This window comes from Xenopus laevis, chromosome 7S (assembly GCF_017654675.1).
Source record: "Xenopus laevis strain J_2021 chromosome 7S, Xenopus_laevis_v10.1, whole genome shotgun sequence".
Classification (NCBI taxonomy): Eukaryota; Metazoa; Chordata; class Amphibia; order Anura; family Pipidae; genus Xenopus; species Xenopus laevis.
Window position 1 is genome coordinate 88,726,406 of NC_054384.1, and position 14,028 is coordinate 88,740,433.

Consider the following 14,028-nt stretch of genomic DNA (forward strand, 5'->3'; position numbering starts at 1 on the left):
AACCAGTTGATACTGTGCTCCATACACAGGTGGTTTAATATAAACTGGATGGATGTAGATAATAGCATTCAATACCCACTGAAAGTGTGTATGATGGGCTGTGTTAATTGCAGTCTGTATAAGTCTATATCTGTGGCAGGAAGTCATTTAACACTGTAAGCTGGGATTGATTCAACTGTAGATAATTGAGTAGATCAGTTTCCTTGGCTTGTGCATGTTCTATTTTGGAAGCTGTCACTGTCCATCACTTATAATTAATCCTGAATTCAGCACCATACAACATACAGGTATGGGGTCCATTATCCGGAAACCCGTTATCCAGAAAGCTCTAAATTATGGGAAGGCCATCTCCCATGAACTCAATTTTTTTTAAAATCACTTTTTAAAATGATTTACTTTTTCTCTGTAATAATAAAAAATACCTTGTACTTGATCGCAACCAAGATATATTTAATCCTTATTGGAGGCAAAACAATGCTATTGGGTTTAAATTATTTTTAGTAGGCTTAAAACAGGGGTCCCCAATCTTATTTTACCTGTGAGCTACATTCATACTAAAAAGAGTTGAGGAGTAACACAATCATGGAAAATGCCCAGGGGATGCCAAATAAGGGCTGTGATTGGCTATTTGGTAGTCCCTGTGAAATCTGGCAGCCAACAAGAGCTTCTGTTTGGCAGTACACCTGGTTTTTATGCATTTAAAACTTGCCTCCAAGCCAGGAATTAAAAAATAAGCACCTGCTTTGAGGCCACAGAGTAACATCCAATGGGCTGGTGAGCAACATGTTGCCTACAAGCCACTGGTTGGAGATCACTGACTTAAAGTATGGTGGTCCAAATAATTCCAGATCCTGAGCATTCTGGATAACAGGTCCCATACCTGTACCACAGTATATTTTAAGGTTTCTTTACACGGTAATACACCAACTTGTACCTCTTCGTAAAACATGATGGCTTAATCCAGAATGTGAATTACAGGAAATTCCTGTGACAGTCATCATTGAGATATTGCCATTGTCTTTGGCCTGCAGTTGGGTTCAGTTGAGCACTCAGTATGCTAATAGTGTCATGTCTAAATGTTGGTAAATGTCCAGCAGTTTGAAACCTATATGCTGGATAACCCAGATGACACACATTCACTGCAGGATTAACAGCAGAAGCCATGATAAAGTGAAGGAGGCTTAATGGTTAGACTGAAAACAACAATGAAAAGAAGTGCAAACTGAAAAACCAGATACAGGCCTGGGTAGAGATAGAAGACTGAGCGAATCCAATAACGGGCTGTGAAGGTCAGGGCTGGTGGACGACTTAGCAATGTCCAAATGGCAGGCAAGGTCAGTGGCAGGCAGCAGTCAAGCAGGGCCGAGTAACAGGCCAAAGGTCAAACCAGGGAATCCAGAGAACACGGGTATCGGGAACCAGTTGGAAACAGGAGCAAGGGAAACAGGCAGGGAACACAGGAATCAGAAATCACAGAGTCACAGAAATCACAAAATTCACAGAAATCACAGGCTAGCTCGGGCTCAGGAGTTCAGATGATCAAGCAAGGATCACTGGTCAGGGCAGGTTTATAAAGGGCCTTGATTGATTAAATGATAACACATGTTGTGAACAAGGCAAGACGAGGTAATGGATTTGCAAGAAACATTATTAAAAGTCTGTCTAGGGCAGTGTCCAGCATAAACACTAAGACCCCCAGTAGCTCACCAGAATAGTGCAGGATTGTCCAAACACTAAGGCCAGGGTTTGATTCCTGATGATTCTTAACATTAAGTGCTAAATGTGCTTTGATGTGACTTACAGGGTCTATTAAAACTGCACCTATTCCATGGACAGGTTTAATGAGGGCACAGCTGGTTATACTTACTTATGTAGGTTCCTGCTAAGCATAAGGGGCCTTTAACTAGTAATTATCAGCCGAGTTTCACAGCGAAAATGACACCCATAGATGCATTAATAAATGTTGTTCATGAAAATAATTTTGACACTTATAGACTTCAATGCATTTTGGCGAATTTTTGCTGTTTCGCTAGTTTTTGGTGAAATGGGTCAGATTCGCCCATCACTACCTTTGACCCAATATTACACCAGTCACCACAATTTCCAAAATCTTGGGGATGGATCACAGAAGTGTTTCAACATTCTAAACAGCTTTCCAAGTAAGATATAATTCGGCTGCCAGTCGTCTTTTGAACCAGAAGCCAGAATGCAAAGCAGCTGGAAAAAGAATTCCCAGAACCACAGTATCTGTAGTTGGTGTATTTAAGTGTTCACTGGAAAGCAATCTATGTGAAATACAGTTCTTTTGATATCCCTGCTAGCTGCTGCTGTCAGTCTCAGGATGCTTGAAAAAGCCTTGGCAGACAACTGCTTTGTCTATGAATATTTTGGGCAGAAATCCATTAACATGAAAGCAGCGCTTCTGGATATGACAGGAGCAATTGTGCAGCTGTTACAAAGAGCCAGTGCCCTGTACCCAACTGTTTTACAGTGAATGTTTTCTGGGGGTTGGGGTGATTGGAACAATGGGCTAGATTCACTTTGATTAGAAAAGCTTCTTTCTTAATTCAATTCCAGATTTTTCCATAGAATCAGAATCATCCCACTGTTCATCACATTGAAGTCTATGGGAAAGACTGGAACTGAATTAGGAGAAAAATGTTGTAATTATCTGTATTAATTACTAATCAGCCTTATATTGTGACATTTCTATTCTATGTGTACTGTATATTGTGAGTGGGTCCCTAAGCTCAGTAAGTGACAGCAGCACAGAGCATGTGCAGTGAATCAGTAGAAAAGAAGATGGGGAGCTACTGGGGCATCTTTGGAGACACAGATCTTCAGTGCTAATGGGCTGTGGTTGCATTGGGCTGGTACAGAAACCCAAAACATTTCTAGCTGTTTCTTTAGTTACGCTTTGGTTGTATAAAAAACAGATGTACTGCAAAACAGAGCCTCTTGTAGGCTGCCAGTCCACATAGGGGCTATCAATAGCCAATCACAGCCCTTACTTGGCACCACCCAGGAACTTGTTTCAGGCTTGTGTTGCTCCCCAACTCTCTTTACATCTGAATGTTGCTCACGGTGAAAAAGGTTGGGGACCCCTGATATAGACCATAAAGTACTGGGATTTCTAAATCCATGCAAATGTAATGTGGCAGTATTCCATTGCCAACTCCAAGGCAGGCTGAGGGCAGCTGTAATATCCTGGCAAGGCTCACGATTACTTAACACAGACAACTGCTATGTAAGCTTGCATGATTAGGGTTAAGGTGGTCTTATGCCTTTAAAAATGAGTGGTGGTCTGGTCAATCTCAGAGGACTAAGCCTGAAAAAAAACAGTGTTTTGTTTATGGCAGTTTTGTTAATGGTAGGGAGGCTTAAGCCCTTTGAGACCAGTCCCTTAGTCAGGAGACACTTATCCCAAGAAATGCTCTTATGCAGGGAGGTGCCAGCCTATGACCAGGGGTAAATACTTAGGACTACCATATGGGGTATTTTGATTTGATATGGTAACTTTACAATGTTATGATCATAACCTTACTAATGTAACAGGGACAAGGGAATGTGCTTTGACCAGACTCCTCTCTTTTGTATGTTTGTAGCTAACTTGGCCAGATCAGTTGCACTTCCATTGAACTTGTGTATTTTATGTATCCTTGGAGTCCTCCCACATCCCCCCTTTTTATGTATGCTTATAGTTTAACTAAAGAGGTGGAGCAGAAACATTGTATATTATTATATTTTAGGGGTACATTCCAGCCAACGCAACCGCTGCTATGTAGCAGTAAAGATCTGTGCCTCCACAGATGCCCCAGTAGCTCCCCATCTTCTTTTCTGCTGATTCACTGCACATGCTCTGTGCTGCTGTCACTCACTGAGCTTAGGGACTGATGCACAAGAAATTGAATAGATATAATATAAATGTCACAGTATAAGGCTGAATCATTCTGAATCATTCAGATTATTTGTACATGGCAACTCAGAACCCAGCACAACTAGCATCAGAATTTAATAATCAGGCCTATAGCATCTGTGTATATAAAAACCTAAATTACTTATTGATGATTTGCAATGACTCTGAAGCTTAGGTTCTCCACTCTCCAGCTACTAAGCTACTGAGCATGTGCGTGTCGCAGACACTCCTAACAGTATCCAAGATGGGAATGTGCTGTGACAACTTTGAAGGCCTGGATCATTAATATTAACCCTAAGACTGGTTCAATAAGTTAAATATTTAAAATATGGGATTTCTAGCCATATTCATTTTTAGGGTTTTGTTCTCCATTAACTCAGCTACAGTATAGTTACTTGATTCCAAGCAGCCAATGAAATTCTAGCTCAGTAACGGCTGATGAGTGACAGATTAGCAATCACCTAGGCACATTTTTTCCATTGGTGGCTATGTGTTAATCACTGTGATATCACAACTGAAAAATGTGCAAACTGATAAAAGTGACAAAGAGAGCTCTTAGCCTTCCAAGAAAATTGATAAAGGAAAGTGCTAAATGTATAATTTGCAGTTAATGATGCTTTTCGCTACACAGCAAGGAATTGTTTCATTTAACACAATAGTCAATATGCCTAGTCTGTGTCCACCTAAAACTAGCAACAGCTGCTTGAAACTAGACAACCTTTCCCTGAAAGTGCTATTAGTTAATAATAGCTCTAGGACCACAGAGGGTCTTTTAATAACAAAAATCCAGAAGCTCCAGTTTGAAAGAAAATGAACATCATAATATCAAGTTCAGCAGTAAAACAAAAAAAAAAAAGAGTCATGTATATTAAATTCTCACCCCAGGCTCCTCAAATGCTACCAAGACAATATAATATATTTTACATTTTATGGGAACATTTCATATGACAACTGGCATTAGCAGCGTGTATTAAAATAAACGTTCAATAGAGAATTTTTGCTAGTGTGTGTGGTATAAGGGTATCAATAAGTTTCAACTCAAATCACCAGGGCCCCCCATTTAAAAAAACATTTGTGGTCAGGGCCCCCCATTAAAAAAACAGGGTTCCCCATTAAAAAATATTGGTGGCTCGGACCCCACATGGGGAAAAAAATTATTGCTAGGGCCCCCCCCCCCCACATTATAAGAAAATTGGTGGCCAGGGCCCCCTTAAACATCCATGTAAGAAAAAACTTGCCCCCCCCAGAAGTTTAAAAAAAAATTGGTGCCCAGGGCACCACCACACAACAGGGACCACAAAGGGTTACCTTTAGGGGGTCCTGTCATGTTGCACTTACTTCATTAGTGTGGCCCACCTGCTGTAAGTGAGCTGCCAACTACAGAAGGGAGGAGGGGAGCAGCATTTTTTTCCCTTACTAGTCACATAATTTCAAGTCCCGGTAAAGCTGCATGTTGATTGGATGAGCTGGAGGGGAAGTTCAAACCTCAGCTATCCAATCCAACAGTTCAACCGGGACTTAAACTCTGTGACCAATAAGAGAAAGTAATGGACAGAAGATACCGCCCCCTGTGCTCCCGCCCTGCCTTCCCGAAGTCGGCAGGTCTCAGAAAGCAGGGGGGCTGGCTAATCAAGTAAGTGCGGCGTGGCCAGGCCCCCCTTACCCTCGGGGCCCCCTACAACTCTCTCCCCTGTCCCCCCCTGATGGCTGCCCTGACCCTACCAAATGGTTTAGGCTCAAATTTCAATAGAATACATTATTCTTGGCAATTAGATAAATCATTCTTCTTGTTTTACTCAGATAACCAATTTAGAATGTCAATCCTGGAACGTTTGGAGCAGATGGAAAGGAGAATGGCTGAGATGACAAGCGCTCAGCAACATAAGCAGAGTGTTGGAGGAGGCAATGGAAGTGGAACTAACAGTGCAGGAAACCAGGCACAAGTAAGTATCTTCAAATTGCTATTAACTTTGTACTTTACATGTATTTGTGTAACCTTCTGGAGTTAAAATAAACCAGGAGAAGACAGGACACATAAGGCCACTGTCCTTTATTACCAGTTGCTTCACCCAAAGACACTGAAACCTGACACTTAAGTCAGGGGTTGTTATGGATGAAACCCAGAATAGGGTCTCAGGCTTTATTTGAAAAACATACTGCTTAAAAGGGGACCTGTTACCCTAAGAAATAATTCTAAATTCTTTTGTATCATGTTAGTTGAGTAAAATAAACTTGACTTGCACCATAATTATTATTTACATTTTGTTTCCTTCAGTCTTGCAATTACACTATCACAGCAAGCAGGCGGGAGCCATTTTGTGGACACTGTTATGAAGATAAATTGTGTATCACCCCAAAATCTTGTGTATGCACCAGAATGGGGAACCTAATTTTCATGTGCAATGTCCTATATAATTACAGAGTGTGAGGAGGGAAGGGAAAATGTGAAAAGCGCAGTGACATTTAAGAGGTGCAGAATGGAAAGTGAAAGTTGTCGACTGCCCCACCTCTATGCCTCAGGCAGATAATATTTGATTGACAGCTCAGATATTTAAACACCTTTATAACCAATATGGATGTTCTAATGAAAAAAAAGAATTTAGGTTTCATGTTTAATTTGCAAAGGACTTTCATTATGCACCTTTTTATGTGTAGGTGACAGGTTCACTTTAAACATGCCGATAGCTAAAATACAAAGATCAATGCAAGTCACCTTAGCCACCTGGGTGCCTGCACCCTATAGATGTATTCTTGATTCCTCCTCGTAGAAATGACTAATCTGTAGAATGGCCTAGTTCTATATAATTATATAGGTCCCTCTGTAGTTGCACAAGAGTTAATTAGACTTCTGGTGCTAAAACGTTTTCTTTTTATTATACCGATTCACTGAAGGGCGGCTAATTTGTACTTTGTGTAAACTTTAAATTTGTGCACAGCACTATCATCATGTACACAATTTCTTTCCTATACAAGAAGCTAATCATTAGTTTAATGGTTAAGACTTCAGCAACAAACAACAAAATAAACTTCTTGACAAAGTAAAGATTGAATGCAGAACATTTTTATGGCAAAATCTACAACAATACAATGAAGACTGAATAATATGCTGAACCAAATGCTAAGTATTGTGATGAACCCTTCTGGTGAACTGGATTTCCATTTTTCGCTTCTTTATTCTCATTCTACTCCAGCTATCAGTGCAGATGGTCTGTGTTGGCTGCAAACTGACAGTTCCCAAAATCAGATATGAAATAATAAGAATTTATGCTCACATGAGAGTGGTTCGAATTTGTCGGTGCTATTTTCCAGTTGGATGTATTTTAATCTTTCTGTTTATTTTAGATAATTACATATTCAATATTTTGGGCATATTAGTTAAGTGGGCAGAAAGCTAATTTGGTTTATCATTCTTGGCTTCACTGTGCAAATATCTAAGCACATGTTGATTATTTACAGTGTGCTACTGGGACTGGCTCTATAGGAAGCTGCTTTGAAAGCCGAGTGGTGGTTGTCTGCGAGAAGATGATGAGCCGAGCTTGCTGGGCAAAATCCAAGCACCTGATCCACTCCAAGACTTTCAGAGGGATGACACTTCTGCATCTCGCTGCTGCCCAGGGTTATGCCACGCTTATTCAGACTCTAATCAAATGGAGGTATGGGTGGAAATTGGTTTTGTCTGTTGAAAGGGCATGATATTCTGACAATTTATATTCCAGTTAGCAATGACATAACAATAGTTCCTATATCATGCCAGATAAGGGGACTTCCAATGAATTCTGTTCTTCTAGTGTACCAGGACAAGGAGAGGTCCTAGTGGTACAGTATCTCCTGACCAATGACAGATAGTAGATAGAGTTTTTTTAACTATAAAATTCTAATTTTTAATGGAAAAAGAACTCACATTTTTGGAGATTTATTATACCCCGAGAATGGAAAAGTCTGAATCGTAAAATACTCCATCTCAGACCTGCCGATATTGTATGTAAGTCAATGGTAGAGGTCCCTTGGAACTTTCTGTGGTCTGCACTGGAATTAGGCCCAAAAGTCGGAAAAAATCGTGTTTTTAACCGATCCAATTAAACCGTGCTTTTTTTAATAATAAGGTCCAATCATGGATTCTAATTTGGTCAGTCTTCTTTTAATTTAAATACTTGAATTTTGATAAATAAGGCCCATAGAGTTTGTATTTTGATATACATATATCCAGCTTGTTCTGCCACACATGAACATCTCTGCTACTGACATTTTATACCTTTTTAAATATTCTAGAAACAGAACGACATACAAAACTTTAATCTTTACAAACATGTTCACATTCGGGGTCAGACTGGCCTCTCAGAGTACTAGAGGATATCTTGATGAACACACGGCCTAGAAAATTCCCATTAGTCGTTTGTTATTTGCACTATAACCCTATGTAACCTGTGTACCTTTTGCCACTGTCTCTATCTAATAGTTGTTAAAACAGGCGCTGGATGTCAGGTTGCCTGTTGGGCCCTAAGAGGCCCAGTCTGACACTGTTCACATTATTCTCTACCCTATATGGTTGCATTCAGTTCTGGCAGAAGTAGACTTTGCCAGAGATAAATGCCGTTGTGCTAATTTTAGAGGCCACTTAAAACACTTATTCTAAATCAGTCAAGTCATATCAAAGGTTGCCATTTATAGACAAGAGCCTCATTAAGTTAATAAAAGCAGCGATTACTGCCTCTTTGTAAGACATCCTCACCAATCTGACCATTAAAGAATGATTAATGCTATTTCTTTCTCCTTTTCAGAACAAAACACGCTGACAGTATTGATTTGGAATTAGAAGTAGATCCTTTGAATGTTGATCATTTCTCGTGTACTCCTCTGGTGAGATTCTCTGTTTATTGTATGCAAAGCCTATTTAATGAATATGTAAATTAAAGATGTGAACAACAGTGAATTGTATTATTTTCAAATGTCGGCTCGCAGCTAATGTGCAAGTAATCATAAACTTTTCAGGTTTGAATTGTAGATCTTGTGGTCCTTAGCACTGGAGAAATGCTTGGCTTTTATAACTGAGGGAAAAATATTACTGGAGATTAGGGCTACCCAATAAGCATCTCTCTACAAGCTACAAGCATTTCTCCAACACTGTGAAGGCTTTTGGTGAGAGGCAGTCAACAGCAGTGGGGGGCAGCACTAGCTGGGATATCTGGTTGTAATTGTTAGACAATTATGCATTTTCTCCCAGGAGCCCAATAGGATGTATGTTACATGCCTATATTAATGAGAAAGCTATTTTCGTCAACACCATTCCATAAGTCTATAAATGAGGGCATAAATTATACAAAATGTTTTAAAAACCACATATTTTTCAGCAGCGGGAATCTATAGTAGATGGACTCCCCATAATTTCATAACTTTCTGGTTAACGCATCCCAACCTGTGAATTTAAAACATAATCATGTAATTTAGAAGCACTTTTCTGTACTTTGCCATAAGTCGGAATTACACTTGCAAAGATTGGTGTTATTAATACATTTCCTTTTCCTTCCTAGATGTGGGCTTGTGCTCTTGGCCATACTGAAGCTGCTGTAGTGTTATATAAATGGGATCGGCGGGCTATCTCCATCCCTGATTCCCTAGGCAGGCTTCCCCTGTCCATCGCACGTTCTAGAGGCCACGTGAAACTGGCTGAATGCCTTGATCAGCTACAGCGGGAGGAACAGTCACAAATTGGTCAGAATCCCAGGATCCAATGTTCACCAAGTGAAGACACTAGTGCAGACAGTTGGTTAACCCAGTGGCAAAGTGATGCAATTGGCTCAAATGAGTCCCAGAAGGGAGTTACAATTATTTCTAATGTCAATACAGGTAAGACAAGTTTATTTTTTTTTTGTTATTGGTAATAATAAACAATCTTGTATTTTCTTTATTTGGAGGAGATATCTCTTCCAGCAGTAATCAGTTATACAGAAACAAAGGATAGGTAGCAGAAAAGAACCAAATGGCCCAGTTAGTCCCGGCTTGGGCATGCTAAAGCAGTCCAGATATTGTTTAACTACAGTCAAACTCTTTCATGGGTGTTGATGGCCAACAATATCAGTAGGGCTTACATTTATCTATCAGCAATCTAACTTGCCAATGAAATGCCTTAAAGTGGCCATACAGGGAGAGATCCGCTCGTTTGGGGATGTCGCCAAACGAGCAGATCTCTCTCCGATATGCCCACCTTGAGGTGGGCAATATCGGGCTGATCCGATCGTGGGCCCTAGGGCCCAACGATCAGATCGTAGCGAATTGGAATGGGCGGTCGGATCGCCGGACCACATCAACGAACAGATGCAGCCGCGATCCGACGGGATCTTTAGTACCATCCGATCGAGATCTGGTGGACTTTCGGCCAGATCTCGATCGGGGGGCCCCATACACGGGCCAATAAGCTGCCGACTCGGTCTGTCGGCAGCTTTTATCGCCCGTGTATGGCCATCTTTATTCTGATTTTGAAGGCAGAATGGGAGTAGGATAAAGGTGTCCACTTGTAGTGCAAAGGGAAACTTATATTTAATGCCTGCTCAGTGCTCACTGTGTCTGAATGGAAAAATGGAATGTCACTTAAGTTAATAAACTTAATTGAATTAATTACTTGAACACAGGGGGCATTGAGGAGCATATGGTCCCAAGTAAACCTCGTACCTTACACATGTCTTTGACCAAGCACCAAGTACATGTGTATGTATAGCTTTATTTATAAAGCACTACAAAGATAAACAGCACTGTACAATCTTGCACTATAAAAAAGTACACACAGGGAAGACAAGTATTATAATAAATACAATAAATAATTATGAATACACAGAGTTCAATGTGGTATGAGACACAGTAGGAAGGAGGTCCCTGCCCAGAAGAACTTCTAAGCGGGTTTAGAACCTACAGACACAAAATGGAAGGCAAAAATGTCACCAAGTTTTGGCATTGGGTTCCATGTGCTGACCAGGTTATGTGCGCACATATGAAGGACAAACGAGGAAGCCATCATGCCCAGTACACACGATGCCAATAATGACATACATACAATAAGTGTATAATATACAAACAGGTTCAATACTTGAGGACATTGCCTGCAGACTCTAGCTGCAGAATCACAATTGGAAGATGCTTTTAGAATAGTATTACCTGGGGAAAAATGTGCCCATTCTAATGAAAATAGGCTAGTTATTAAAGCAATTATGCCCATCTATTATTACATCAAACTAATAATAAAGATTAACTATATCAATTTGTTTACAGAGCTACGCCGGCCAAGATCGGAACCTGCAAATTACTACAGTAGTGAAAATCCAAAAGATTACCCAGCAGCAAAAAAACACAAATTAAACCCCGAATATTTTCAAGGACATCAGGAGAAGGTAATATCCACTGCCCTAAGCTTGGAGCAATCTTCTGCCAGAAAGCAAGTCTCTAGCACCAAGCAATCTATGCCGGAAGCACTTTCCCATAATGAGGGAATGTGTGAATTTTCCAGGGACCTGCTGCCACGCACTCCTGATACTTCTGCATACAAAGCCACCACAGGCCTCAAATGGAAGCCAAAAGATCTTTACCTCGGTGTGTCAGCTGTACAGTTGACTGGAACACCCAAAACGTCTGCTTTGGGGAAGGACATTGTAGGCCACAAGCTGCGTCAAAGAGAACAGATGAATGTATTAATGATGTCGGAAAGGGAGATGGTAGATGCAGAATTACTGTCCTACAGAGAAAACCTGGAGAATGAGGACTGCTTACAGCACATGGATGACCTACAGGTAAAATTGCATTAAATATAGTGTTTGTGTAAGTATAACTGTCTTCTTCTCTTCCTTTGGCCGACTTTGTTAAGCTTTACAAAGCCCAAAAATAAATAAAAAAAAAATTTCATAGCAACAGGCCCCAGTGGAAAAGTTCCATGACTTTCACAGGATATAATCTCTTTGTCAAAGTCAATAAATCACCTTCAAAGGTAGACTTGTGTAGAAATAAGGCACCGGTACTAAATCAAAGACAAGTCTGTCTCATCTGGTGACACTGACCAGAATTTCAGAGATGAAAAAGTTGTCACTATTCTGGGAAAGTCAGATAACAAGATAAATTATTTAGACAGACCAGTGACAATACAGTTTGTCCTGTAAAAGGGTTTATATCTGTGTTAAAAACAAGCATTATTAAAAAAGTATAGTGACTTTCTTTAGCTATTTTTATGGGGCTAGCATGTCACAAGCTTGCATGTAACTTAGTAAAATTCATTAGCAGGTGCCTCTGGCCTTGGTTTCCTTCTTGTATGCTGTTTTATAGAGTTTTGATCAGCGACTGCATCTTTCTCCTGCCAAACCTGCCATTATGTGTTAGTGATCCAAGGCTGAGTTTGACTACATTACAAAAAATATAATGACAGTATACTGAAAAGAATTTAAGACCTTTAAATCCATACATAAGCATAACTGGAATCTGATATAATTAATGGACCAATATAAATAACTTTTCTTTAATTATTGAATGTGTCCCAGGCCACTGTGTTCAAGGAATAAATAAGTTTAGACCAATAATCTGCCATAATTAACACAGTTCTTAAATGAGACTTTTTTGTGGGTTGTGTCCTGCACAGGTTAAGGCGTCACTTGCCGCTCGATCATTGCAGAGAATGTTAAGTCTGGCAGCAGTTCTGTCCCAGTAGCTGGAGATTGATCATTGAAGTTCATTATCTCAAACCCTCTTGAGACGGCCACAAGGCTTTTGTGATAAATGCGCTTTATATGCCACTTACATTCATAGCAGCAGTTCATAACTTTAACAGGATACAGTAAATAAATCTGCAGTGTTAATATCAGAAGGCCGTTTTACCTGTCCAGCCTCAAAGGTATTGCATTATTCTTATTAAAGACATCAAATAAGTAGGGCACTTCGCCTGCCTTATTAAAACTCCTGGAACATTGTGTACTTCTGCAATGCCTGATACCAATATGGAAAATAAAAATAGATAGAACAGCTATGGTTTAAATGTTAGATAGTTATTGCAAAATGTGATGTAGATTGATGTTAGTTGTTTCACAAAGTTTTTAGTAATAAAAATACTTTTATAGTACTTGGTATCAAACTGGGCCATTGAACCTGAGTTTAAAAACCCACTCTGACAACTAGTAGTTGTATACACCGTGCTAAATATATGGAAATTGTCCTTGGCTGGAGCCCACCAAGAGATCCTCTTGTACTTAAGATGCATGTAATGCCATGTCTGGAGATAACTACTTGCATAGTCATTGGTGCAAAGAAAAGAGTTTTGTAGTACATTCAGGGATTTACTCAATCCTTTAGAAAGCAAAACTGAGAACAACTTTAAGGCCATGACTTTGATGTAGTTGGCCAGCCTAAATATATTGCAATATATGGACAAACAATGCCTGTTTTGTCTGAAGGGTAAGGCATTTTTTTAGTAGCTTAAGGCACACAATGTTTCAACGTCCTTAATATATTGATGACAGGAGTGCAGAGGACCTTTTGAATTTGTCTGTTTAATTAAGGCCACATACAGTCAATAAAAGTAAAGAGGCCTGCACTGGAGATTTCCCCAAAGTCCCTATAAGGATTTCAGCTGCAGCTATTCTCCAGGAAGATGGGTTTGTATCAGCTAAGACACTGCAGAAATTTCACAGCAATAGCTAGAGATACAATACAACTCCCAATCCACCTGTGTAAAGAAAAAAAAAATAAAGAAAAAATGCACAGTGTCCATTTAAAACTTACACTGTTGGAAGTTATAGCCTTACCAGTTCGATACCCAGAAATTGCCAGAATACTGTCTGCTGAAATCTCAAGGCTTTTTCATTTGGAGCAAATTTGATGCATGTACTTTAACAGAGAGGGATGTTTACTTGATATTTTGTTCATTTTATAATAATAGTGGCATGATCTAGTAATATGTTAATATTTAGCTAAATATATCCAACAGCTACTTGCTTTAATGGGACAAGCAGTCAATTGGTTTGTGCTCCGCTACTGTCCTGTGTTTATCTGCAATTAGGAAAGCACAGTTCAAGGGTTACACTCATTTTGATGGCACGTTTCTCATTTTCCCAGCATCAGATTAAGTGGAAGAAATGAATCTGTTA

The 14,028-nt window shown here is 39.8% G+C and overlaps 1 protein-coding gene across 11 annotated transcripts in view; it reads left to right on the forward strand.

Annotated features, from left to right (window-relative positions):
- The window catches only part of LOC108697250 (calmodulin-binding transcription activator 1), a 1,304,230-nt gene that overhangs the window by 1,244,620 nt on the left and 45,582 nt on the right, over positions 1 to 14,028 (forward strand). For all 11 annotated transcript variants that reach the window (XM_041571497.1, XM_041571493.1, XM_041571494.1 and 8 more), the window contains 5 exons: positions 5,717 to 5,859; positions 7,373 to 7,569; positions 8,695 to 8,773; positions 9,445 to 9,760; positions 11,177 to 11,691. In XM_041571497.1, coding sequence (XP_041427431.1) covers positions 5,717 to 5,859; positions 7,373 to 7,569; positions 8,695 to 8,773; positions 9,445 to 9,760; positions 11,177 to 11,691 — 1,250 coding nt within the window. The remainder of the gene's footprint in view (positions 1 to 5,716; positions 5,860 to 7,372; positions 7,570 to 8,694; positions 8,774 to 9,444; positions 9,761 to 11,176; positions 11,692 to 14,028) is intronic.